A 24,491-nucleotide genomic window follows, 5' to 3' on the forward strand; every position below is an offset into this window, starting at 1 on the left:
CTTGGCGGCGGCCGGGCCGGTGCGCGGCGTCTTCTCGGCGGCGGGCGGCGGCGTCCGCTCCCGCCCGCTCCCGCCTCTGCCCGTGGGGGCGCAGCACGGCCCCCGGGCCGCCGCCGGCAGAGACATGTTGCCCGCCATCGCGGCCAAGGAGGGCGGCCGGCAGCGCCGGGCCGGGAGCCACCACCACTGCCTGGATGTGAGGACCGAGGTGCCGCCCGCCCTGGCGCTCTGCGGGGACGGGCTGCCGGGCGGCGAGGCCGAGGCACTGCTGCTGCCGGAGCCGGGCTTGCGGGGGGCGCGGGGGTGCCGGGCGGAGCTGGGCAGCATCCTGCTGCTGCTGGTGCTGTATGTGCTGCAGGGCATCCCGCTGGGACTGGCGGGCAGCGTCCCCCTCATCCTGCAGAGCAAGAGCGCCAGCTACACCGACCAAGCCTTCTTCAGCTTCGTCTTCTGGCCCTTCAGCCTCAAGCTGCTCTGGGCCCCCTTGGTGGATGCCGTCTACCTGCGGGGCTTCGGCCGCCGCAAGTCCTGGCTGGTGCCTACGCAGTATGTCCTGGGGCTCTTCATGATCTACATGTCCACCCAGGTGGACATGCTGCTGGGCGACGGGGAGGGCCGGGGCCCCGACGTGGTGGCCCTCACTGTGACTTTCTTCCTCTTCGAGTTTCTGGCGGCAACGCAGGACATTGCGGTGGATGGCTGGGCCCTGACCATGTTGTCCAGGGAGAATGTGGGCTATGCCTCCACCTGCAACTCCGTGGGCCAGACGGCTGGCTACTTCCTGGGCAATGTCCTCTTCCTGGCCCTCGAGTCGGCCTCCTTCTGCAACAAGTACCTGCGGTTCCAGCCCCAGCCCCAAGGGATTGTTACCCTCTCAGGTACTGCCTGGGTACTGCCGGCCTGTGCTTGCTGATGCTGGGATGGGGATGCTTCCTCCCTGAGCCTGGACCAAAGGTCCGTTCAGAGCGAGCAGTGGTTTGGTGCTGCAAACTGGGCAGGTTTGGTTTGTCCCCTGCCCATGAACAAGCACAGCCTGCCTGGAGGCTGGTGGAGTCCGCTGCTACATGCACTGAACTTCCAGCTTCTCTGGGCTTAAGAGTGTGGGAAACCTGCCTTGTCATTATCTTGGCTGACTTAAGCACTCTGGAGACAATTCCCACCCCCCCCTCGTTTATTGACGATGGAATAGATTATTGTTTTAAAAAGCAAAAAAAACCCAAAAGCTTTGCCTCTTTTTAAGGAGGTCTTTTAAGAACATCTGGGAGGAAGGAAAGGGGATATTAAAAAAAAAAAAATTTACTCTTCCGAGATGGTATTGTTCACAGCAGTAGAAATGACAAGCGTTCAGGGTTGACCACGTAGCCAATTTCTGAAGGAAGGCCTTATTGTAGTAAATTAAGGGGGATTTTGTTTTCTCTTTAATAAATTAAATGGAGTCTGATAATCCAACCCTAACTAGCCATTAGTGTAGGGTTGTCTTCTGTTTGGTGGTTTTTGGGTTGTTTGGGTTTTTTTCAGAAAGATTGTATGTGGTGGTTGATGTTAGGTGTATCACAGAGAAGATGCTTAAAATGCATGTTTTGTTTGCAAGGTTGAATTTAGCCAGCTCAGCTTATGGGAGGACAGGAAAAACTGGCACCACTTGTGGTTGCAGTCTCAAAGTGACCATGGCTAGCAATGAAGAGTAAATTCTCATGGTTTTAGTTTCTTTTCCCTCTCTTACATTGATTGCTCTGCCTATATCATGTAAGAGAAAAGGTATGCCAAAACTGAGTTGAATTGTTGTTTAAAGGCTAGTTTTCACTTTCTATCCTGTACCTATCTCAATGATAAATTAGGATATCAGTTTCCAAGACTGCTGTACTTATTTTGTCTGCGCAGCTATCACAGTTGCTGACTAGTCCTCCTCTTTCCTGTTGATAACCCTATGTCTGGTCTATATGTCAACAAGCATAGAGTAGTCCTCAAAGTAACCCTGCTGGTTTATTGCTTTCCTTTGTTTTCCCTTACTGTGTAGTTCGTCAGTGCTGGTGTGTCTCTTCTCTCTTGCTCCCGTGGCAGACTGATGTCTTTTAGTGCTGATGCAACTTGCAAATCACTAGTGTAGTTAAGAGAGCTTGGTTTGTTTGTACTTACCTCCACTATCCAGGTTTTTTGTTGTCTTGTTTTTTTCTCAGTACTGTTTGTATAAATGGATTTGTTACTATTACAAGAGTGCTGTCTTTTGGGGGGGGGGGAATTTATGCCAAAACCAAAAAACACCAATGCAACCAGTTTAACTTGTCCTAGAGTACTAACCTGGGTGGAGTAAGAAAAGCAAATAGCTTTGACACTATAGTTGCAGGATATGTTTTTTTGGGTGGTAAAACTGGCTGCAAGAAATTTCTGTTCCCTTGTTCACGTGACTGTATGCCACAATTTGCTGTGTCCACGTTTCTCCTGGAGCAGCTGTACAGCAGTACTGTAAACCTGCTCACTGAACTGAGGGGAGTGGCTCTCTGGTCCTAGCGCTGGTTGTAATGGGGCTCGTGGTGAGCCGGTTTGGGAAGTTAAAGCAGCAGAAAACTTTACAGTTTGAAAAGGTGAATAGTTTTCTGCCAGTTCAGATCTCCGAACGCTTTTGTCATAGCTGAGCGCCGATGCTAGGGAAAGAACAAGTCAACACTTCACGATCCCAAGTCAACTTCAAGTTGTTGACAAGCAACAGCATTGTTTGCCATGCAGTCGCATGTATGTCTGTCCCAACGTGAAGGAAGAGAAGTAAAGCGCGAGTGCAGGAAGAAGGTGCCCCTTCAAGGCAGCCCAAACTTACCTGGGCCAGTGACTGTGGAGTGCCCTTTTTCCTGGGAAGAGATGTGTAGCTTTAGAATTACTTAAAGCTGTTGTGATGAAACACCTGTCCCCCCATGCACACCTCGTTGATGGTTATTTTCAAGCCTGGTCTGTCCCTGCTTTAGTTCAAAAGTTTGCTTTGCCCCGACACAATGGTTTATTTTGCTAGTAATAGTATAGAGACAGAGACAAAATAGGGATGGGGCCAGGCAGCACTGGTGGCACCAGAAACTTTATGCTAGAACTTTGAAGTTCTTTTGCTTGTAGCCTGTTAGTGGACTATATAGCTGCTTTTTTTTTTTCCTAATCCAGCCATTGCTGTATTGCAGCTGACAGGACTGACTTGATCAGGAGTATTCATGTGATGATGCTCAAAGCTATTTCTATTCCCATCCTCGCGCTGTAGGTCTCTCACTGCGGTGATAATGCTTAGTGCTATTATTAGAGTACCACTCCTGTATGTCTTTTGTAGATAGTAGCTGTGATTAGCATGACTCTCTGAAAATTCATCTTTTACTTAAAAAAGGTACCCTGAACATATATTTTTTTAGCAGAGGAGAGAGCAATCTGACAGCCTTGGTTATGAGATCTTCTCTCCTTTTCTTTAGGAAAGGTAAAAGTAACTGATGTGGAAGCAGCAGAAAATGGTTTGAAATGTCTTTTATTCTTTTACACTGAGAATGCTAGGATATAGCTAAAGTGGTCTTTTAATGTTTTCTTCCATGCTTGTTGTGCTTGTTCTCTTCCTGTGCATAAGAAGCAACTAATAATTGCCTAAACCTTTGCAATGTCTTTGCCCTTTCACCAGCCCTCGCTGCTTACTTTCAAGTCACATGAGGCTCCTGGAGTTGCTCATGACCAGGAAGATAAAAGGCTACTTCTGTCTTACCCTCTGCATGTTACTGAGTCTTTTCTTGCCTCTTTCATAAAGGTAGAGGATAGGATTATCTTAGGTTAATCCATTCACTAACTCAAAAAGTACTTGCCGTAAAATATTGGTGTGTTTTTACTATTGCTGCCTTCAAATCCACAATTTAGCAAATATTATATCTGCTTAAAATAGAGCACTTAAGAGTTAGCAAGTATAATAGCAACTTAAAACAGCCATATTTGAGTGACTCTTTACTTGACAACTGCGTAAGAGCTTTCATCAGGACATCTTTACACTCATAAGTACAAATCTTTGTTTCCTTCAGATGGTAGATAGATATTATATAGGGAGTATAGAATTGAGGCACAGATTAGTTACGTGACTGCACAGTAAATCAACTGGAGAGTTGTGAATGACTTCTTCCTCTGAAGTTTTTTCCCCGTCTTCTAACTATTAAATGTGTGTTTTCCTCCAGCTTTTGGTGACTGTGTGTGTAACCCTTCAACATTTTCATTTTTATTTCTGTTTCTCCTCCAACATGCTCATTGTGGTAATAATACACACAACACCGGGGAAGTGATCCGGTTTGCTGCTGCTCTTCTGTCTCAGATCGCAAGCAAACATGTAGTTACAGAGTGAGGGGCAGGGAAGAGCTATGTCAGTTACTGTATGTAGCTTTGTGTTTGTGGTTTGCTTTTGTTGCTTGTTTTTAGGAGGGTCAATGATGTTTTTATTCAATTTTTGATTATTAGGTTTATATTGTTGCAAAATAACTGCATTTTAGATACTCAGTGAACTGTTAATGAAGTGTTGATGGTGGCTGCTAGAAAGATTTTTTTTTTTATTTTAATTTTTTTCCCCTCTAGATTTCCTGTTTTTCTGGGGAACTGTCTTTTTAATTACCACTACACTGGTTGCCCTTTTGAAAAAGGAAAACAAGGAACTAACACCAACAAAAGAAGAAACAAAAGGCATCACTGATACATACAGGCTGTTAATCTCAATAATCAAGATGCCGGCAGTTCTTACTTTCTGTCTCTTGATTCTCACAGCGAAAGTAAGTAAATACATATATGAATTGTTAGATACTGATGATATGAGTGTCTGAAAGGTTTCTGAGTCCCTGTGGTGTAACTTATTTCTTAGTTTTGCTAGCGGTTGTCATCAGAGTTCCAAATTTTCACATGAAATTTGAAACAAAATAGCTTATATCTTTGTGCTAAGTAAGGTTGTACAACAGAAAACATTTGTTTGAGCTTTTGTAAGTGTTTCCACAAGCATTAAAGAGAATTTTGATTGCAATCTAGTATTAATTTGTTTTTAAACATTTTTAAACAGTTAGGCTGTTTGTGTAGTCTGCAATTAAAAGTACAGAAAATGTTTCTTTTAACCTAAATGCTATTCCCAGAATCTGCAACTCCCTACAAACTAGGTTTCCATGGCTTCTTGTTGGCCATCGTGGATACCAACAGCAATTAAGGCACGAGCATGAATATCATTGCTGTGTTTAATGTTCTTGGTATAGTTGTGGCACTGATGACAAGAATAGTGTGCAAGTGTAGAACATGTTTCAGAAAGGATTAGGAAATCAAATGAGACACAAAAATGAATTGTACTCTATCATGTTTCTCAATTTACTTAATACGGAGTAAACTGAATTTCTAGCCAAAATATCACTGCTTTCCCCAGTTTATTTTGTCTAACTTATATTGCAGGTTGGATTTTCAGCAGCAGATGCTGTAACAGGACTCAAACTGGTGGAAGAGGGTGTCCCAAAAGAGCACTTAGCTCTGCTAGCAGTTCCAATGGTTCCTTTACAGATAATATTGCCTCTGATTATCAGCAAATACACAGCAGGCCCCCAGCCACTGAACACGTTTTACAAAGCTATGCCTTTTAGGTAAAAACAAACAAATCTTGTTTGACAGAAACATAGTAACTTGCGTATTCAGATCAAGTATAGGATTTCTTGTGTAACTCTTACTAGTACAAGAAAGTATGTCAGAATTCTCATAGTAAGTTGAACTGTGTCTTGTGCCTTGAAGATGATTCATGTGGTAACACACATAAGAAAGCAGAACCTGAGGTGTTTTTAAGATGCCTATACAACAGCATTAGAGCAGTACTCCTGCTCCAGTGTCAATAGTTCCTTATTCATGAATCATTCTGACTAGATCTGGGACTGTATCTGTAAAATTACATGTGCTTCCCAGTGTAAGAGTGGCAGAACACATTGACAAGTCATTTGGTGCATCTACTGGATGTATGCTTTAGTGAGGTAACTGAGAGTAAAAGAAGCTGAATTATTTTGATGCAGACAAGGAGACATTTCATTTCTGTGTTAAGTGTTTTATATAGGAGTTTGCTTATGGAATTCTAAAACCAGTGAATCCAGCAAATTACCTAATGCTGTTACTCAGTAAATCATGTGACGTGTCTGTAACAGGTAGCCGTTACTTTAACGTGTTCTTATGCAACTATGTATGTTTTCACAAAAAAAAAGAGTAGATCTTGCTCCAGCTGAGTTTGGTTAGGTACCTTGTGGCATTGCTTTCTACAAAAAATAAATTTCTGTTTGAAGGGGCCGGGGAGAAAGCTAGTATAGGAGATCTGGTAGTGAATTATGTTTATATGCAAGACAGAATTGTTTAGGTATAAAATGTTTACAATTTAGTGTCAAATATTTAATATCTAATTCTAGCTAAGATAGAAATAGCTTTAACTATTTAGATATAAACTATTTTAATGTATTCTGTATGTATAAATGTTCAATAGTTGCTTTGTATCAAGGAGACACATGGGGAGAATTACTTGAATTACAAATGATCTTTCTTATTCCTCCAGATTACTGCTTGGTCTGGAATTTGCTTTTTTGGTATGGTGGACTCCTAAAGTAAAACAGGAAGGAGGATTTCCTGTCTACTACTATATTGTAGTATTGTTGAGTTATGCTTTACATCAGGTAACATACGCTGTATGTGCGAAGGGGAGGGGGACAGGAGGGTATTTCATATCAATCAAGGAGAGGACTATAAATGCTGTTATCTGCTTTTGTCCTTAGTTGCACTAGAATTCCTCTAAGTCTGACCTGTTGTGCTTTATGGCTATATTTACTTTCAATACTCTTGCCAGTATTATTTCTCCCTCTTCCATGTGCTCCATTGAACATCTTCTATGAAGTTACTTTTTAGTCAACCAGATCTGCTTTTGTTTCCCAGATTTTTTTTCCTCAAAACCAGATGCTCAAAAGCACGGTGGAGTTGGAGAAATCCCAGCATTCTGACTGTGTTTCGTAGGCGTGATGATTGTGCTTATTGTGCAGATCCATAAAGTCATGTGATCCTGGTCCTAGAAAAAATACTTTATTGGTTTTGGAGGAACGTCCTAATGGATCTGATCCAAAGGCCTGGAAAACAAATGCCTGATACCAACTGGGCTTTGGATCAGAACTAAAAAGTATGCAATGCCTTGAGACTTGATTTTTAAATGCAAAAGTGTTATTTTTATATGCTATTTTATCTGGCCTTACATACTTCAGTTTGATAACCTGAGTCATTCCAACGCATGTGAGGCTGGGTCCATTTGAGCATGACTGGAGACAAGTGGCAAGGCTACTTCTTGGTGTTAGTAGAGACAGACTGCAGAAGTAATTTCACTCTTGTGCAATTTTAACCTGTTGGGATTATTTTTCAGTCAATGTTGCTAACTTCAAGTAATCTCTTCGATCAGTTTTTATGTTAGGGCTTTTAGTTGTCATTGTCTGTAACTGGGGAGGCCTTACTGTCCTGTGGGTTTTCTTACGTCTTCTATAGATCACGCTGTATAGCATGTATGTTGCAATAATGGCTTTCAACGCCAAAGTCAGCGATCCACTGATTGGAGGAACCTACATGACACTCCTAAATACTGTGTCGAATCTGGGAGGAAACTGGCCTTCCACCGTTGCCCTCTGGCTTGTGGACCCACTCACGGTGAAAGGGTGTGCAGGGGCTCAGGAACAGACCTGTGGAACGCCAGTTGCTGCAGAAGTAAGTTTTGGAGGCTGTGAAGGTCTCTGTTCAATTATTTGTTGATGAAATGGCTTCTCTTAGTATTGTTTTCACCTTTGAAAACCTTCATAGTGCATAGCTTATGCTTAAAATTTCCCACTGATTGAGCTAATTTTCCTGTCTGATAAAATTAAGTCTGCTTTTATCTTAATAATTAACACCTTTGGTAAAGATTTGCAGTTGCAGAGTAGTTGTCCATTTCTTTCTGGGCTGGGATGAAAAGCTGGTGGTAGAAGCACTAGATTGGTGCCACATTCTCTGAAGTATAAGGAGGCTGTAGTTACATTTTTGAGAGTAAACCTTGCTAAGTTCAGAGTTGTGTAATTAGGTGCTCTCTTCTTGGCAGGCTGTCTGTCCCTCAAGTCCCTTAAGTTTTGTGGTAGGTTTTTGTTCCTTCTGTCTTTCTGGAGGCTTCCTATCTGGATACCTTGATACTTTCTTCCGTGATGTTACTTTGCTCTCTGTCTTTGATCTTCACTTTCCATGTGAAATTGAGCGGTGTGACTGGCTGCCTTCCCAGTTCTAGGGAGCCCTGTGGAAGAGAACAAAGACCATGCTGTGCTACTGTACACGGATCAAACAACAGGACACAAAACTGCCTGGAAAGCAAGGTTTCAAATTCACCTTGTCATGAGCAAATGAGAAATTTCAACACGACTGTTTGGAAGGGTGGAAATGTTTGGGGGGTTTTTGGTGGGTTTTTTTTTCCCATACTCATGACTGAGATTTATTTCACTCTTGAATGCCAGGACTCTTTGGGATGTGGAGATTCTCTAAATAATCAAAGTGTTCTAGGAGTCAAACATGACTTGTTTGAACTGGAGTTGCAGTTTTTACTAGTTGCAGAGGGGAAACTGCTTCCGCAGTGTGTGCTTTTTCAGCCTGTCTCTCACTGGCTTGCCACTAATTAGGTTCCCTGTGCCTGGGCCTCTACTGAACTCTACAACTACCTGAAAGGAGGTTGTAGCGAGGTGGGTGTCGGTCTCTTCTCCCAAGTAACTAGTGATAGGATGAGAGGAAATGGCCTCAAGTTGCACCATTTCTTCCTGCCAAGGGGAGGTTTAGATTGGACATGAGGAAAAATTTCTTTACTGAAAGAGTGGTGAAACATTGGAACAGGCTGCCCAGGGAAGTGGTTGAGTCCCCATCCCTGGAGGTATTTAAAAGACGTGTGGATGAGGCACTTAGGGACATGGTTTAGTGGGTGGGTGGTGTTGGGTTGATGGTTGGACTCGATGATCTTAAAGGTCTTTTCCAACCTTAATGATTCTATGATTCTGTGAACTTAAGTTCTTCCTCCTTCACCTCACTCCTCTGATCTTTTTTTCACATCCTCCCTGTTGGTAATGTTCCACCACCACCCCCTTCTTATTCCTAATCTGGTCTTGATATGTCTCAGAATAATGAAAATGCTGGCAGAACCTCAACTCAGAGGATTGATTTATCTTGGGATTACAGCAGTATTGAAAGCTGAGCAATAGCAGAAACAATTGTGTGTTATACACTGACCCTTTAAATGCTGGAGTTTTTGTCTTCCAGTTCTGCAATTAAAAAACATTCCCAGAAATACACAGCATTTTGTACTGTCCATTTGCAGATTCAGTGTGGTGAGATGCAAGGATATCATTTCTAAAGAAGCATTTTGGATGGCTAGGGAAAAAAAAAAATCTTTCTTCATGGGATTAAGAACAGTGATTGCACCTCCAGGCCAGCATGAGACAGCTGGACAGTTTCTGTTTTCTAGAGTTAGCCCCTTGGGCCAATAAGTTCCATTTCCCAGATGTTTTATAACAGTTTCATTACTTTTCATACTGATGGTAAGCTCAAAAGCCTCTCTTACTAACTCCATGAGAAACAAGGAAGAGTAAATAAATATATTCAGTCATAACCAAGAGCAAGTAAAAAACAGTGTATATCTAATGCCTACTTTCTAAAAGTCTGTGTTTCTGTATCTCCCAGAGAATACTTAATGCATCAACTTCTGCTTCTCTGTTTCAGCTCTGCACAAAAGCTGGTGGTTCCTGTGTTACTACCTTGGATGGTTACTACGTGGAATCCGTCATTTGTGTCATTCTGGGATTTGGCTGGTGGTTCCTACTTGGGCCAAAATTTAAAAAGCTGCAGGACGAAGGACAGTCTTCGTGGAAGTGCAAGAGGACCAATTGATGCAATTTAGATATTGGATGGACTAGCAAGGTCATTTTAGTTTTATTACAAAGACACATCCCATAATCAATAAACAGGAATATAGGTATTTTTAAATACCACATCACTGAAAAAATGGGTGGCTGGGACGGTGGTATGTTTGTATGTGATACCACTTGCCCTCCCAATATGAAAATGTAAGTTCAGAGAGTGATTGTTAAAAAATGGCACCTATGTACTACATACATATCCCCAAGCTCTAGCTTCAGAGTCATGGCTGCTGGTATAACCAACACCTGAATTTCCATATAGTAACTATGGAAAAGCTAATTGTGCCATGTCTATCTAAACAGCAGCATTGTCAGCTAAGTTCCAATCTTTATTTTCAAACAGAAATGATCTGACATGGGGAGTCAACCCGAGGAAGGATGTCAAAGGCATTTTGACTTGTAGGTTAAGTGTGTTGCACTATGGCATTCCTTGTGGGAAGATAAAAAGTGTTTGCGGGCTTTGTTTCTTCTCACTTTCTGAACTGTAGCCACACCTCAAAGGACGAAATGTTTCAGAGATTCTTTTAAATGTATTTTCTGGCTTTTATAAGCTTTAAAGATTTATAAGAAAATATTTTTATAAACAAATTACATTTGTTTAATTTATTTCCACTGTTTGATTTACATGCAAGGTACTTTCTTGATGAAAAATTGCTGTAAGGTAGGACTTAAGAGTAACGCACAATACTCTAAGCCTTGAGTCCTGAAGATGTAAATGGGACAGTGCAGCAGCTAGCACACAGAGACAGGTTTCAAAAGTAGAGGGCATGCAGGCCTTCGGAAGGCGGTTGTTATTTTGAGGGAATTAATTGATAGTGTTGGTTCCTCTATGTCACTAAAATTTGAACGTTCAATTTCAAAATCAGTGGAAAAAATGTGACTATTCCCAGCTAGGGGTAAGAAAAGATGATCAGTGCCTTTGAAAGTGATTTGGTGATGACAAACTTGCCAAATTCCCCATGAGTTGGTGTACGACTTGCTGTCACATAAATCAAACAAGCTAAATCCTGTGGTAGAGCTGCTACAGAAATTTATTACTGATGTTGTGTAGTGGAAACATTCCCATTGCATTTATCAAAAATGACTTCCCTCCTGAGTGCCTTAGTGATGTACAGCAAGTGTACTGTACGCCTAGAAAGAGGGCACTTGGACATTGTTGGATGTATATCGTACATCATTATTAAAAAAAGAAAACTATTAAAAATACCTTTGAAAGGTACATGATTTTCTTTTCCATTCTGTTTCTTGCCTTGTCAATATTGGAAGCATTGCATCCTGAGCTTTGTGTTCCAAACTCCCGGAAGGGGTTGTGGATCTTTTGTTACTGTATGTTTCAGGGAAAAAGTGAATCAATACCAACTTTTGACTGACTGGAGGGGACATGGGTGTGTACAAAGTGTCTACATGACATAAGGAGTAAGAATGTGTCCAGAAGAGGACAGTGTGACCAAGTGCTTCCTTGGGCACTGAAGCCTGTTCCTCTGCCTCTTCCCCTTTCCCCTCTCAGAGTGTCACCCTTGACGGTTGGTGGCGGAAAGCCAAAGCCGGAGCTGTAGATCTCCCCCGGCTGTGATCTGTGGTGCAGCAAGAGCACATTCTCACAATTTGTTTCAAGTACAGCAAAATCAGTCAAGCTAAATAAAATCACATTGTTTTTACTCCCCAAACTAAAAGTCTTACAATTTCACCTCTGCATAAGCACAAAAAGAATATAAGAATATATCGGAGATTTGTAGCCGAAGGTGGATGCATCTTTCAGTCCTAGCCAGATCATCTCCACTGGATTAACTGTGTATGAGGCACTTCAGTTCTGTTTCTTTACTGGAACAATGGGCCACTTTAATCGCATCTTGTCCATGCCTAGAAATTTTTTTTTAACTTTTCTGACTTTGAGGAAAAACTTCTCAAGTGCAGAATATGGAAAATTAAATTTGTAGGTATTTTAGAATTGGCTTTTACTTTGCAATTTTGTTTCACTATTTCTGAAGGTGCCAGTGAAACTTGTTATTAATAAAGATGGGTTGAAGATTGCTTATCAGTACATTAGATGATCTTGACAACATCAAAATTAAACATAAACTCCAAATCAGTAGTAATATATATGAAACGTGACCTCAGTTAAATAACTGTCTCCTCTTTCAAACTGGAGAAACAACTGATGGATTAGTTTTTCTAATCTATGTTGCTATTTTGTAACACAATTCAGAAATGTTACTGCTATACCAGCTGATTAGCAGGTTGCTGAAAAGAACCAGTAAACTTTTGGTCTTGCTACTTTTTTTCTCCCAACCCTATTTTAAAGTGAAATAACTTTTTTTTTAAAGATTAGAATTATTGTAGACTTAAACATCTTTAACATAAAAAAAACCCCCTACTTTTTAAAAAGACAAGAAGAAAGAAGCAATCCAACCTCTTCCTTGAGAGTCTGTTATTAAAATGGGAACTGGAGAAGGTGAATGGTACCAGGTACTGCTATAGATCCCTTAGTTACGGCAGGGGCTTTGTGGTCCTATGTGGCCTGAGCGGGCCTGGCGGGAGTCGGATGTGTGTTATCTCTAGCAAAAGGGAAATGGCAGAAATTGGATTTTTGTAGGTAAAGGGTTTGTCCTGGTTTGAATTCCTAAGCAGGATCATTGTGAAGTGAGACAAGTCCCAGGGGAGAGTGTGGAGTGAAGGGTCGGTGCAGCAGGACATGGGGAGGAGAGGTAGAGAATAGCTCTCCCCTTCAGTGCCCATTAGACACGGCTGTGTCGTTACGGGGACTTACCATGCAGGAAAGTCATCATCACCTGCACTCGCGATTGTAATTTGTTGTTGTTTCCCAAGACTTCCTTAAGAGGCAAATAGTGGTGCTCCAAAATTCAATTCTGTAATTCCAGTGCCCAGAAAGAGCATGTGTATTGCAAAGTTTAAGGTCTGACAAGCTGTGTAAAACGGGATCGCGCACCCGCTGCTGCTGTGCCCTGCCTCCTGCGGCCCCGCAAGGAGACGGCTGAGGATCGAATGTGGCAGTCCTGCGTCCTGTGAACTTTGGCGCTGTCAGTGCGCTATCCATCACAACAACCAACGGGTCTTATTTTAAAATACAAACTCTACTTTTTGTCTTTGTTACAGACACTGGTGCCGATTGTCAACAGTTCTTAATTTTCTGTAAAGTTGTTTTGTTGCATTGTCTTCTGGGTGTTCTCAGTGTAGTTTCACATGATAAATGCTGTTCTAAACTGGCTGATAGGGTGTTTATATTATTTTTGATCTGATAAAATGGGAAGGAGAGTTCTGTCACTAAGTATGGTCGAGTCCACTGTGGGAAACCAGAGCATCTCCCCGCAGCAGGGAATGGAGCAACTGAGTTTATGCAGGCAGCAATATTGTCTGACTCTCTTAACCCCCTGCCATGAGACAATGCTATTTATTTAGCATTTTACGCAACGTACAAATTGTAGCAGTCAGCAGTATGCTTCCCAATTGTTTGGATGCAAGTTATGTTTTTCCTGAAAAAAAGTTTGCACTATTTCTATATTTATTACTTAATCTTAAAATGTTCACACTTAGTAAATAAAGTAAAATTAACAACTATACCGCTTCCTTAGAAAAAAATTACAGGGGTAATATTTATCTCATAGCCAGTAATTTAAGAATTGTTTTCCTTTTAACCTTAGATAAAATGTTTTGATTCAAGTATGGGTTTTGCTGCCGTGGATTATAAATTCCCAACTAAAACTGTGCTTTTCCTGAAATCCTGAGTTGTGACCATTACCAGTATCATCTCATGTGCCGCCTGTTCATGTAGAAACCTAGAACTAGGTTGAAATGGAAGACTTGCGTAAACATAAATCCAGTTTTATATCAGATTATTTTCTTACAATGCATGTATTTCTTTAAAGACCATATAGGTGCATTGTGCAGATGGGCATTTGATTCAGCTGAGGGAAACTGTTGGCTTGAGCCATTTGGTAATGAATTACAAATACTTGTTATTTTTTAACTAAGGGAAAAGAATAAACAACGATGAATACAGGAACGTTCCAAACTTGGTTTTTCTCTTAAGATAGCGCCCTAAGGTGCAACAAGGGAGCTGTATCAGAGGGGCTGTATTACAGGTTTGAAGAGTTAAGGCCATCACCAGTTCTGTTTAAATGCAAACCAGACCAAGGTCGGCACTAATAACGTCTGCGTCCTCACCAGCGATTGCCAGAGTCTTCCTTTCAAACTGCCCGAGTGTGGGAGCCTTACCGCGCCTGCGTTTGAACGCTTGTTACAGCCCGCTGCAGGGTCCGACCCTAAAATCCGCTCCCCGCAGCCCAGCTCTGTCCCCGCCCCGGTTCTCCCGCCCCGGCTCCTCTGCTCTCCCGTCCCCGCCCCGGCTCTCCAGGCCGGCGGGCGGCGCTGCGGGCCCGGCGGGGAAGCAGCGGGCGGCCATGGCGGAGCGGCGGAGCGGGGCGGCCGAGGGCCTGGCCCGCCTCTCCGAGTGGGCGGACGCGCACCTCAGCCTCCTGCGGGTAACGGGGCTGGTGGGGCGGGTGAGGGGCCGGGGGCGGCGCGGCCCGGCCCGGCCCGGCCCGGCCCGGCTGAGCCCCGCTCTCTTCTGTCCGCAGAGCCTGAGCACCGGGATGGCCGTGGCCGGGTTGCTGGTGCTGGCCCGGAGCGTCCGCATGGTGAGTGCGGGGGGGCCGGGGGTTCCGCGGGGCTCCCTCCTGGGCCCGCGGCTGTGCCGGCCGGCGGCGGGGAGCCCAGCGCCCCCCGCGGCCTGGCCGGGCCTTGCGGGCGGAGCCGCTCTGCGCCGGCGCCCCGCACCGCGAGGAGAGGTGGCGGGAAGGTGGAAGGTGCAGCAACGCCCAGCGCGGGCCCGCGGCGCGGCGGGCACGCCGGTTTCACGCGTGTCTCCTCTCAAGCGGCATCTCCACGGCCAGAACGGAGACGCCTTCCTCGCCCCCTTTTTTGTTTTCTAACTCAGAAGCGTGTTCTGCATCTCAGCTGCAGCTTCCTACAGTCCTTTGTACAGATAACGTGCACTTCATCTCTTCTGGCGTACAGTGCAAGTTGTCTCATACCTCTAGTCCAAATAAAGCTGAAATAGAGGTGGTTTCCTCGCATCTGTTCTCTGTACTTCCATGAACAGAACTGCCTTTTGAATATTTTTAAACATAAGCCTAAATCCTCCTTCACTTCCTGAAATGATCGGTTCACGGCATGTACTAATGCTACACCACTAGCTCCAGCCAAAGCTGCGTCTTTGCAGGTAGGGAGCGACCCATTCTCCCGTGTTCTTCCAGCTGTTTAAAAAATAATAGTTACTCTAAACTTCCCTCTGCACGATTCCAAATGCAGTTTGCTATGGGAGAACGTTTGTGTAAAGTTTTTCCTTTAAAATCTTACCAGAAAGCCTACATTTGAACTACAAATGTGACCAGAATTCCTTTTTTTCTTTTTTTCTGTTTTTGGTTTGTTTGTTTATTTTAAACCAAGGCTTTGTACATTTGTTCACCAGGCTGTTGGCGCTTCCAGTGCAAATGAGATCAGACTTGAACAACAACTGTTTGTAAAAACCTTCAGGCTTTCTGCCCGCAAGGTCCTGAATTTCTATATTCCTGGAGGGAGACCTTACTGACCACAAATGGAAAGGTTTACTGAATAAATAACATACAGTAGAAAGATCTTTGAGTTTAGTCGTCGTGGTTTGTTTTTTTTATTTCCCCCAAGGGCTGGTGTGTCACAGCAGTTGTACATAAGCAGATCGGTACTTTTCACAGCTGCATAGAAGTGGGTCAGTGTTCTACAAAAGGCTTCTTACAGTGAGACCTCTAGATTTCAGTGTCTTAAATTCTGGGTGTTACACCATCCCCGGTGCCTATCCTCCCTCCACCCCCTAAACCAGGTGGCTGCTTCATTCCTGCGCTGCTGCTGCTGGCCAAGTCTTTGCTGCTGCGAAGCTTAGTTTTCCTGTATGATCACATAACTGTTCCTTTGAAGCCTCCCATTAATCAACGGCTATGGTATCAAATTTAACCTTCTTGTGATCTTTTCAAAGGTATGGACCTCCTTTTGTCCCTCTCCTCTTTTACTCCCTTATCAAAGTCTGTGTTGTTTCTATCCTCCCTGCTTTTTGTTTTCAGTGTGTCTGTTCTTTGCTAGCGTCTTTAAGCACATCTTGGCTTCCTTTCACCCCTGTTCTAACACTGTTCGGGCCACTTCTAAAACACGCTTTTCATGGTGAATCAAGTGAACTTCAATATGCATTGCTCAAAAAATGCCAGTTTCTGTTCTTTCTCTAAACCTTGCTTTCATGCCCACCCTTAATATTGCAAGTCCTGTATAACAGGGAACATCATAACTGTCTGGAGAGGCTGGCACATAATGGCTTCTGCATCTGCTTACTGTTAAAATATATATATACACACTTGCCCATGCTGCCTAATAATAGATCTGTAATTTGTCAAACTATTTTAAGAAGAAGTTGGATTTAATGTGATTGTAACTGCTCTACATTTTTTTGTAAACTTTGTCTTGCTTTTCTTTCCATCAATAGACATCAAAGTTTACAAGTGCTTTGGATATACCTGTGGAGTTTGTAGAAAAGAATGTGAAATTGCGGGGAAAATTACATCACATAACTGAGAAAGGCCTGGAGGTTGAACACATTCCCATTAGCATTCCTTTCATTACATCGATACAGAGAAAATGTAAGTAAAAGTTTGTGAAGAACAAGGGTAGGAATGAAATGTTGTTCTTAATGTGTCTACACAGAGAACAGGTAGGGGCAAGCTTGAGAGGAAGGGTTAAGGTACAATTCTGGCTCTGCCTTTTGGTCTTTCCATACTTTACAGGTGGGAAACTGGGGAATAAAAGACTGTGAGGAGACCTGTAAAAAGAGCTTTCCCATACAGTATCTGTATTAATTAGCATCATTATCGTGATATTTTTCTGGCAGCAAAAGCTAGCACACAGGCCGTTCATTTGCTTGCATAGCTCATCTCCTTCCTGGCAAAAAGACTCTATTGGGATTACACTTTTATTTACAGATGAAGATCTGACAGCTACATATACAAACCCATTCTCACGGACAGTTTTTCTGTGACTTCGCAGCAGTTGTCCATCGAGTCTGTGAGTCACACACTTGCTTTGCGAATACCTGCAGGTGCTGATGCTCTGTTTGCAAATACTTGCAGGCGCTAATGCTTCTTGCCTATTGTTTCTGCCCCTTCAGATAAAATAATAGTGACTGATAATGAAAGCAGTTCTTTCTATTTGTATGCAAAATAAAACAGACTAGCTTAAACCACTTATGCAATCTTGAATTAATTTTTTTACTGAAGGAGAGATGAGACCAAATTCTTATTTGCGAATAAGTAGTGGTTTGGGGAACTAAAATGGATTAGTTTTCTTTTTTTTAAGTCCATGGGAATATATTCATTACCAACAGCTGCGGGTCTGTGCAAAGCATGAAATTTCCTTTGCTGCATTCAGTAAAAAAGTTCTCTCTTTCCATAATCAGGGCAATCAAAAGGTCTTCTGCTGGTAAGGCTTGCTGGAGTGGAGTTGGCTCCGAGTGGCACGGCCTGGTTACAGCAAGAGTTAAAACCCAAACAAATGATATGGTTCCAACTTCTCGGAAGGGAGGACTTGGCACTCGAGTGCCTTGTTTTAGTAAATAAGGTAAATATAGTGACAAAAATTGACTTTTCTCTGCAGTTTTGAGTTTGGCTGTAGTTACACAATTCAGTTATCTCAGTACATTTAAGGAATGTTATTATTTATCATTTATCTATCTTGACATGAATTTTAAATGTTGTATTTGTAAATCTGATTTCAAGACCAGTATTTTTGCAGACTGATTCATGACACAAGTGTGTTTCTCTGTCAAGATAGTGCTAGGCTACATTGTGTAGTCCTGATTACCCTGATGTTTAGTCCATCAATTGTTCTCTCACAAATGTCTTGCATTAGTATTATGTTTTAACAGTCGGCTGGATTGCTCTTTTAACTCTTTCTGCCAGAGAGTAGATTTAGCCAGAAGTAAAGCTTGTATCTCAGAGGGAGTTCACACACAAACCCCCCCCCAAAAAACCTGTTTTAAAGGTGAAGTGAATATCATATTTATTGTCCCTTTTTACAGGGTCGATTTCTCAGCATGTGCTTAAATGAAGAGATCTTGAGACAAGGGCTTGGCAGAACAGCACGTATTGAAGGACTACATCATGATTCCCGCCTGTACTGGAAACTTCACAAAAGACTGCTTCGAGCAGAGTTAAAGGCCTTGAAGAAAAATAAAGGAATATGGAAAGAAGAAAGCTACTCTGAAAGAATTAGAGATCGTATGAGCAACAATAAATTTGTACAGACATTGAGACAATTTGTGAGCTGGTTAAGAAGCTCTATTCAAAGGTAAAGAGAGAGACTTGTTTGGAGGAATGCCAGTTACCTATGTTATGTGCTTTATGTAAAGTAGAAGTTTATGATAAAAAACAGTGCCATAATTTTGAGGGTCCTTGTCTTGAACAGAAAACCCATGAAGTTACCTAATGCCATATTATAATCCATGTGGGACTGAATTTTAGTAGTAGTATGCAGGCCACAAATTACAATCTTCTGAAGCCAAACTTTTCCACAGTAATGTCCTAAATTAGTTGTTCAGTTTTCCACCTGCTAAATACCTACACAGCTGTGTTAACTAACTAGTGAAAGCAGTCGACAGACCAGTTTCTAAGAGGTGCGGAGCGTTAGTTCACAATGTATGGCCTTAAATGCTTCTCTGTTACATGTCATTACTATGTAACCCACATTGGTCAGAAAACTCCATTTCAGACCTTTACAAAGCTTGTGGTATGTGTTTATAGACGAGCGTTTTGTTTGAATTCTATTCTTATACTACTTTTGTGTAAAATTTGTGTTTTAAAAATCTTTCCTCTTGAATAATGGGTTGCATTGTTACCAATACAAAAGGTAACGTGTTACAGCTGATCTTAAAAAGCTGGTAAGGTCATAACAACTAAAGTTTCTTGGAAAAAAAAAATCACTTCGTATATCAAAGAATATAAATTAATATGTTAGTAATCCAAATTTTTAGAAGACAACATTCAATTGAAGATGAAAAACGCTGTTTTTTCTGATGGTTCTATAAATATCTAAAATTAGATGAAAATAAAACTTTAACATGAAAAGGTGGATCATGCTGTGCTAAAAACTTAAATTCTCCTTGTTTTATTTTTGAAACACGTGTTAAGTATATGAGAGTGTATTATTATTTATTTTGTAAATATTCTCAGAATAAAGATTTAATTTCTTATGTTCATTGTTACATGTTTTGTATAACAAGCACTTGGCTTTTGTTTAACCTCCCGCAGTCCAAATATTTATTTAAAGTGAAGTATTTTACAGATTTTCTTTCTTTCTGTGTGTTTCCTTGCCAATCAAATACTAGGGAGAAGAGTGTGGTACAAAAAAATCTTAGTAGCTGAGCATCGCTTGTCTGACAATTAGTTGCTATGTCATCATTTTCTCTGCTGACTTCAGGGCAAAATTGTGAATCCTGAGATCCTAAAAAAAAGCAGCTTTTCCTCAGGTAAGAATAGGTGTCAGTGCTGCTTTATTACTTTTGTTCCTGGGTCCTCTCAGGGATGAGGCTGGTTTTTGCAAAGCACAGTGAGCAGCAAGCCATGAAGTACCTGCAGCGCAGATCTGTGTTGGAAACCAATTGGGGGAGAGGAGAAGCAGCTCTGTGGGTAGAGGCAGACCTTGACAGGAGCTGCAAACCAGGTATCAGTGCTTGGTTAAAAAAAAAAAAAAAAGGAAAAAAAGTGAGGCATCTGGTTTTATGCATTATATGTAAAGGACTGGGACAATCACTGCTGTGGTACTTGGACATAAAAGTCATACAGATGGTCAGGGATTCGGGATCGGCCATTGCATCCTCCAAAGCAAAACTCAAAGTTGACTTTTAACCCCAAACTACAAATTCAGTCTCAGCAATAATCCACTTCTCATGGGTGATTATAGGTGTTTCTGTTCCTACATCTCGTAAGTAGAAAGAGCTTTTCCAAACTGGCCGTAATTGTACAGTTATAATGGGGTTTTTGCTGTAATAATTAAATATAATTCTACCTGGACTTTGCACTTCTGTTTTGTAAATGAGTCATAGAAGGATTTATCACAAAAATCCACTGTAAAGCTGAAAGAAAAATCTCAGGAAACCACATGCTACCTTTCTAGCAAGCAGAGGTGAGGTGTGGGCGAATATGAACCAAGTTTGTTCCCTCACAGTCTTGCCTCAGCTCTTTTTACCCTTGATGGAGTTCAGAAAAGCCCTAGAGATTTTCCTAAATTACGGCAAATTGTTGTATCCTTTCCATTAGGTTGTGGCTTGTGAAGGATTTTTAAAAGGTGGCAAATAGCTGCTTTATCACTTATTTAGCCTTCTCTTAGTTTGAACTAAATTTTTGAAGTTTCCTTCCCTGTATTTGTGGCCAGGAAGTAGTCTAACAAATAATTTCGGAAGGAACTACGGAGAGGGATATCTAAAATCTTTGAATTCAGGCCTCTAATCTCTTTTCACGTTTTGCGTGACAAGAAATTTTGGTGATGTGCTCTTACCATAGTTCTTGGCCAGAATACAAACCCAGGGAAGCAGCTTAGTGTAAGGGATCAGTGCTGTAACAGACAACACTAGTCTCACAGAGAGTAACTGAGTGGTGGGGGATTTGAGATTGCAGTGACAACTGATTTCATGAGACTCAACTGTTGTAATTGTTTGTTAATGCTGTTTTCCTTATCGTCCAGGGCTTATCTGTTTTAAAAAAAAACAACACCACACCCTCCCCCCTCAAAAAAGCACAACTCAGTTCAAAGCTGTGCTTTCCATCTGTGCAAGGCTTGAGAGGTTGCAGATCTTGTCTCCATGGGAGGCCTGTCTATTGAAAAACCAGTAACAGGAGTAGAAACAAATAGCTCTGCAGAACCGAGTTGAGGAACTGACTGGGAGGTCGGGGGAGAAAAAGCACTTTTCTCCATTATATAAAAACACCCCACACTGCCTCTGAGGAGCACTATCCCATTGCTTCAGCCATAGCAGCAATGCATGCAAGAGTATTTCCAAGCAGAGGATGCAGTTCTTGTGTGATTAGGAATAAGGACAAGAATTAAACTGTTTAGCTCTTGTGCCTTTGCCCCTGCAACTCTGAATACGCTGTGAGCAATATATCTTAAAAAGATCATAGGGAGCAAAAGGAGAGGCCTCCAAATGGCCCACTAAGAAAAATATCTTCAGCGTTGCACAGGCTTTTTATTGCTGGTGTGGCATGTAGGGCAAATGGTTGTCATAAACATTACCAGCCTTCCTTGGAGCCCACCTGAAAGCGGTGGGCACAGTGCTGTTAGCGTCCTTTCCTGACAGGCTAACAAAGAAGCTTGGCCCCACACATGGAGCGAGGCCTTGCTGTCGCACAGCAATGGGCATCTGGGCAGGCTTCCCCCTGCCAAGGTCCCTGGGACAGGAGAGACAGCAGAGTCACTTTCTTCAGGTTGTGTCTCTTGTTCATTGCAATATCCCCGCTCTTTTCCCAGTCTGTCAGAGCTCACACCTGCTGGTTCCCCATAAAACGCTCCTCAGTCACACACGGGACTATCAGATATAAAAAGTTATAGTTCGAAAGCAGAGTTTTAGACTGAACCTCCTCCAGCAGAGGCGCGTTCCCTCATGCCAGCACTTTCAGTGGCCGTCGGTACACCGTATGTCAGGGAAATCAGAGCTGTGCAAGTACCGGTTATCACTTCCCTGCAGTTAGGTTCCGTTAACCAACGCAAGTAAACAGCTCTTGAAGTTCATCGTAGGTTTTAAAGTGAAAAAAAAAAGTCAGTCAAACCCGACGATTTCCCTCCCCTCCCCGGGGGATTCCCGCCTGCTCGAGGGATGGTCCCTGAACGCTCTCTCCGGCTCGCGCGGGCAGGCCAGGGGCAGCAGGTCCCTCCTGGGCGTCCCGCCGGCGGGGGCTGTGAGGAAAGGCGGTGCGGCCCCGCCCCGCGGCAGGTGCGGCGGTTGCCGCTGTTCCGCGGCGCCCTGAGGCGGCGGGGCCGTCCCGCGCGTCTCCATGGCACCCGCCGCCGGCGGGGCGAAGGTGAGCCTGAGGGGCCGCCCGGAGGGGCCGTCCCGCGCCCTCACTCCCCGCCGGACCGCGGCGCCCCTCAGCCCGAACCGCTTCCCCGGCTCGGGGAACGCTGTGAGTCCCGCCGTGGGGAGCCTCTACCGGGACGGTTAGGGAAAGGGCCGCTCGCCCCGCGGCAGCCGTGAGGCGAGGCAGCGCTGAGGGCGGGGGCGGCCCGGGCAGCGCTGAGGGGCAGCGCTGAAGGGCGGCGCGGCGCCCCGCCGGCTCGGAGCGGACACACAATGGAGCAGGTTGAATGGGAGCGGGCGCGGAGCCCCCACAACATCGGGGCTGGATCGCCGGCCTCAGCCGCCGCTCCGCTGGCGGGCGGGAGCGCGCTCCGCTCCGGGCAGGGCGCCGCTCCGGGTTTCCCCTGTGCTCTGCGTCGGAGGGCGGGCTGGGCCGGGGCGGGGCGGGCGGCAGCGCCGTGCGTTTGAACGAGAGAGCAGGTTGCGGCGGCGGCGCTGGACGGGACCGAGCCGAACCCGGCGCCCCGCGGTGAGTGCGGGCGGGATGTTGCCCTGCCGGGGAGCTCCAAGTCCGCGGCCTTTGAGGCGCGGGCGGGTCGGTCGTGGCGGCGGCTGTGGTGCGGCCCCCGCGGGGGCTCCCTGCGGCGGGGCTGGGGGTGGACGACGGCGGGCGCGGACCTGTCCCCGGGCGGGCGCAGAGTGCCCGCCCTTCTGGGGAACCTCCGCTAGGTTTTCGTTTTGGGAGTTAATGCTGGGTTTTCCCGGTGTCTGCAGCCGAAAGTTAAGATGAGGGTTTACAAGGTGTAACTCCCCCCGCCCCCCCCCCCGGATAAAATGTTGTTCTGGTCGGTGAGACACTGTGTATCTCACGGGATACTGTTCTACTCACTTTATAAGGAAACCGCGACCTTTCCTTCCCCTGGAGTTGCAGAGGCGCAGCCGCCCCGGGGCATCCTCGAGAGCATCGTGGGGTCCCCGAGGGAAAAGCCGGCGCCCGCAGTGCTGCTGCTATCAAGGGCTTTTCCTTGGTGCTCGGAGGTGTATCTGGTGTCGGCCGGAGTCACAAGGGGCTGCTCCAGCGGTTGTGTTGGCCGTATTTGTTCTGTTGGTTAAATAATGAATCATGCCGGATAAACTTCCAGTCGTCTTTTGGGCTCTTTGCTCCCTCTCTTGGGGGTAAAACCTACTTTTACCATGTGGCGTGGGAGGTTCTGCTTTAAGGTTGTGTCAGAACAGTTGCAGCACCCGGTTCAGTGATGAGCTAAAACCAGAGAAAACTGCGGCCGCTTGGTATGCCTTAGACTTAGGCCAGACCGTGTTAAATGACGCTTAACATAAAATCCTGACCCCACTGAGAGGAGTGGAGGACATCACCCAAAGAGTGTTGCAGGGTGCGATGCTTACGGAGCACGCTTGGTCCTGACCCTGTGCTGAGATAGGTGGAAGTTGAGAAGAGTCAAACCTCTTGCTGGATTGAGTCCTTCCTAAAAATACCGCGTTTGAGGGCTGATAATCTACTCCATAAACCATTTTTCAAGAAAAAAGAAAGTACAATGAGCTGGGAATTATCCTCCATGCACGTTTTGTTGTAGTTGAGCAGCTGTATAATTCTGGGAACTTCAACTCTAGCTGACTGAAAAGTGTTTTTAGAAGAAATGTTATTAAATTCCAGGGAGAAAGATGTAAACCTTATCTGATGAATTAGTCATAGGCTCTTTGTTTAAAGTGTGCTTTAACTCCTGAGTTACAAAGCACAATGTTTGTCTGTTTTCAGTGGACTCTCCTGATTTACTTGTCCTTGGGACTTCTGGCCCATATGTTACAAAACTTAGAGGAAGTGAAAGAAAACTTCGGGTGTCTGTTGTTCTGAAATGTGAAAGAATACCTGCAGATAACATTACTGAAAACATAGACGGGATTCAACCCTGCAATGAGACACCTAAGTTAAAGGTAACATGGTATATGGAAAGAAAGTGCAGACTTGCGGGGAGGTGAGAGACAGCAGAGTGCATGCACACTGTTAAAAATCTTCCTGTTTCTTTAAATGTTAGCTCCCTGGAATAAGTTTGAGAACACTATTTTTTTTTTTTTTTTAAACTCTGAAGGATGCTTTTTTTTAGGTTTAAAAATGCCAGTAGGCTGTTACAGAAAAAAAATGTTAAGTTTTATCAGTTGAAGATGCATGATTTATGAAAAATTATCTGACCAGTTGCAGACGCTTTCTGGTTTTATGCTACCTATTGTCTATAAAAATGGGGATCAGCTGGTGGTTTTGGATCAAGTGGTGCACAACTCATTATTTTAACAATACTGGCTCAGCTTGGGAGGTTGCCTAGGGAATTGATTTAATGCTTCTGTCCTTTCACTCTTTGAGGCGGGTGTCCCATGATGACTTTGATCAAAATCACCAGTATTTGTAAAGGAGAATAAAATTTTCACTC

The 24,491-nt window shown here is 43.9% G+C and overlaps 2 protein-coding genes across 4 annotated transcripts; both read left to right on the plus strand.

Moving 5' to 3' along the window:
• Positions 1 to 66: 66 nt before the first annotated feature.
• On the plus strand, positions 67 to 13,798 carry SLC33A1 (solute carrier family 33 member 1). Of its 2 annotated transcripts, XM_076341487.1 has the most exons (6): positions 67 to 878; positions 4,570 to 4,760; positions 5,419 to 5,603; positions 6,548 to 6,665; positions 7,516 to 7,731; positions 9,751 to 13,798. In XM_076341487.1, the coding sequence occupies exons 1-6, from the start codon at positions 125 to 127 to the stop codon at positions 9,916 to 9,918; spliced, it is 1,632 nt and encodes a 543-aa protein (XP_076197602.1). In that variant the 5' UTR covers positions 67 to 124; the 3' UTR covers positions 9,919 to 13,798. The 2 variants fall into 2 exon arrangements, with proteins under 2 accessions (XP_076197602.1, XP_076197603.1); XM_076341488.1 differs by lacking the exons at positions 5,419 to 5,603; positions 6,548 to 6,665.
• Positions 13,799 to 14,011: 213 nt separating this feature from the next.
• On the plus strand, positions 14,012 to 19,228 carry C6H3orf33 (chromosome 6 C3orf33 homolog). 2 transcript variants are annotated; one of them, XM_076341490.1, is made up of 5 exons: positions 14,012 to 14,047; positions 14,543 to 14,602; positions 16,474 to 16,627; positions 17,440 to 17,600; positions 18,061 to 19,228. In XM_076341490.1, the coding sequence occupies exons 2-5, from the start codon at positions 14,558 to 14,560 to the stop codon at positions 18,331 to 18,333; spliced, it is 633 nt and encodes a 210-aa protein (XP_076197605.1). In that variant the 5' UTR covers positions 14,012 to 14,047; positions 14,543 to 14,557; the 3' UTR covers positions 18,334 to 19,228. The 2 variants fall into 2 exon arrangements, with proteins under 2 accessions (XP_076197605.1, XP_076197604.1); XM_076341489.1 differs by lacking the exon at positions 14,012 to 14,047 and adding an exon at positions 14,366 to 14,446.
• Positions 19,229 to 24,491: the final 5,263 nt, after the last annotated feature.

Source organism: Aptenodytes patagonicus, chromosome 6, assembly GCF_965638725.1.
Source record: "Aptenodytes patagonicus chromosome 6, bAptPat1.pri.cur, whole genome shotgun sequence".
In the NCBI taxonomy this organism is placed as follows: Eukaryota; Metazoa; Chordata; class Aves; order Sphenisciformes; family Spheniscidae; genus Aptenodytes; species Aptenodytes patagonicus.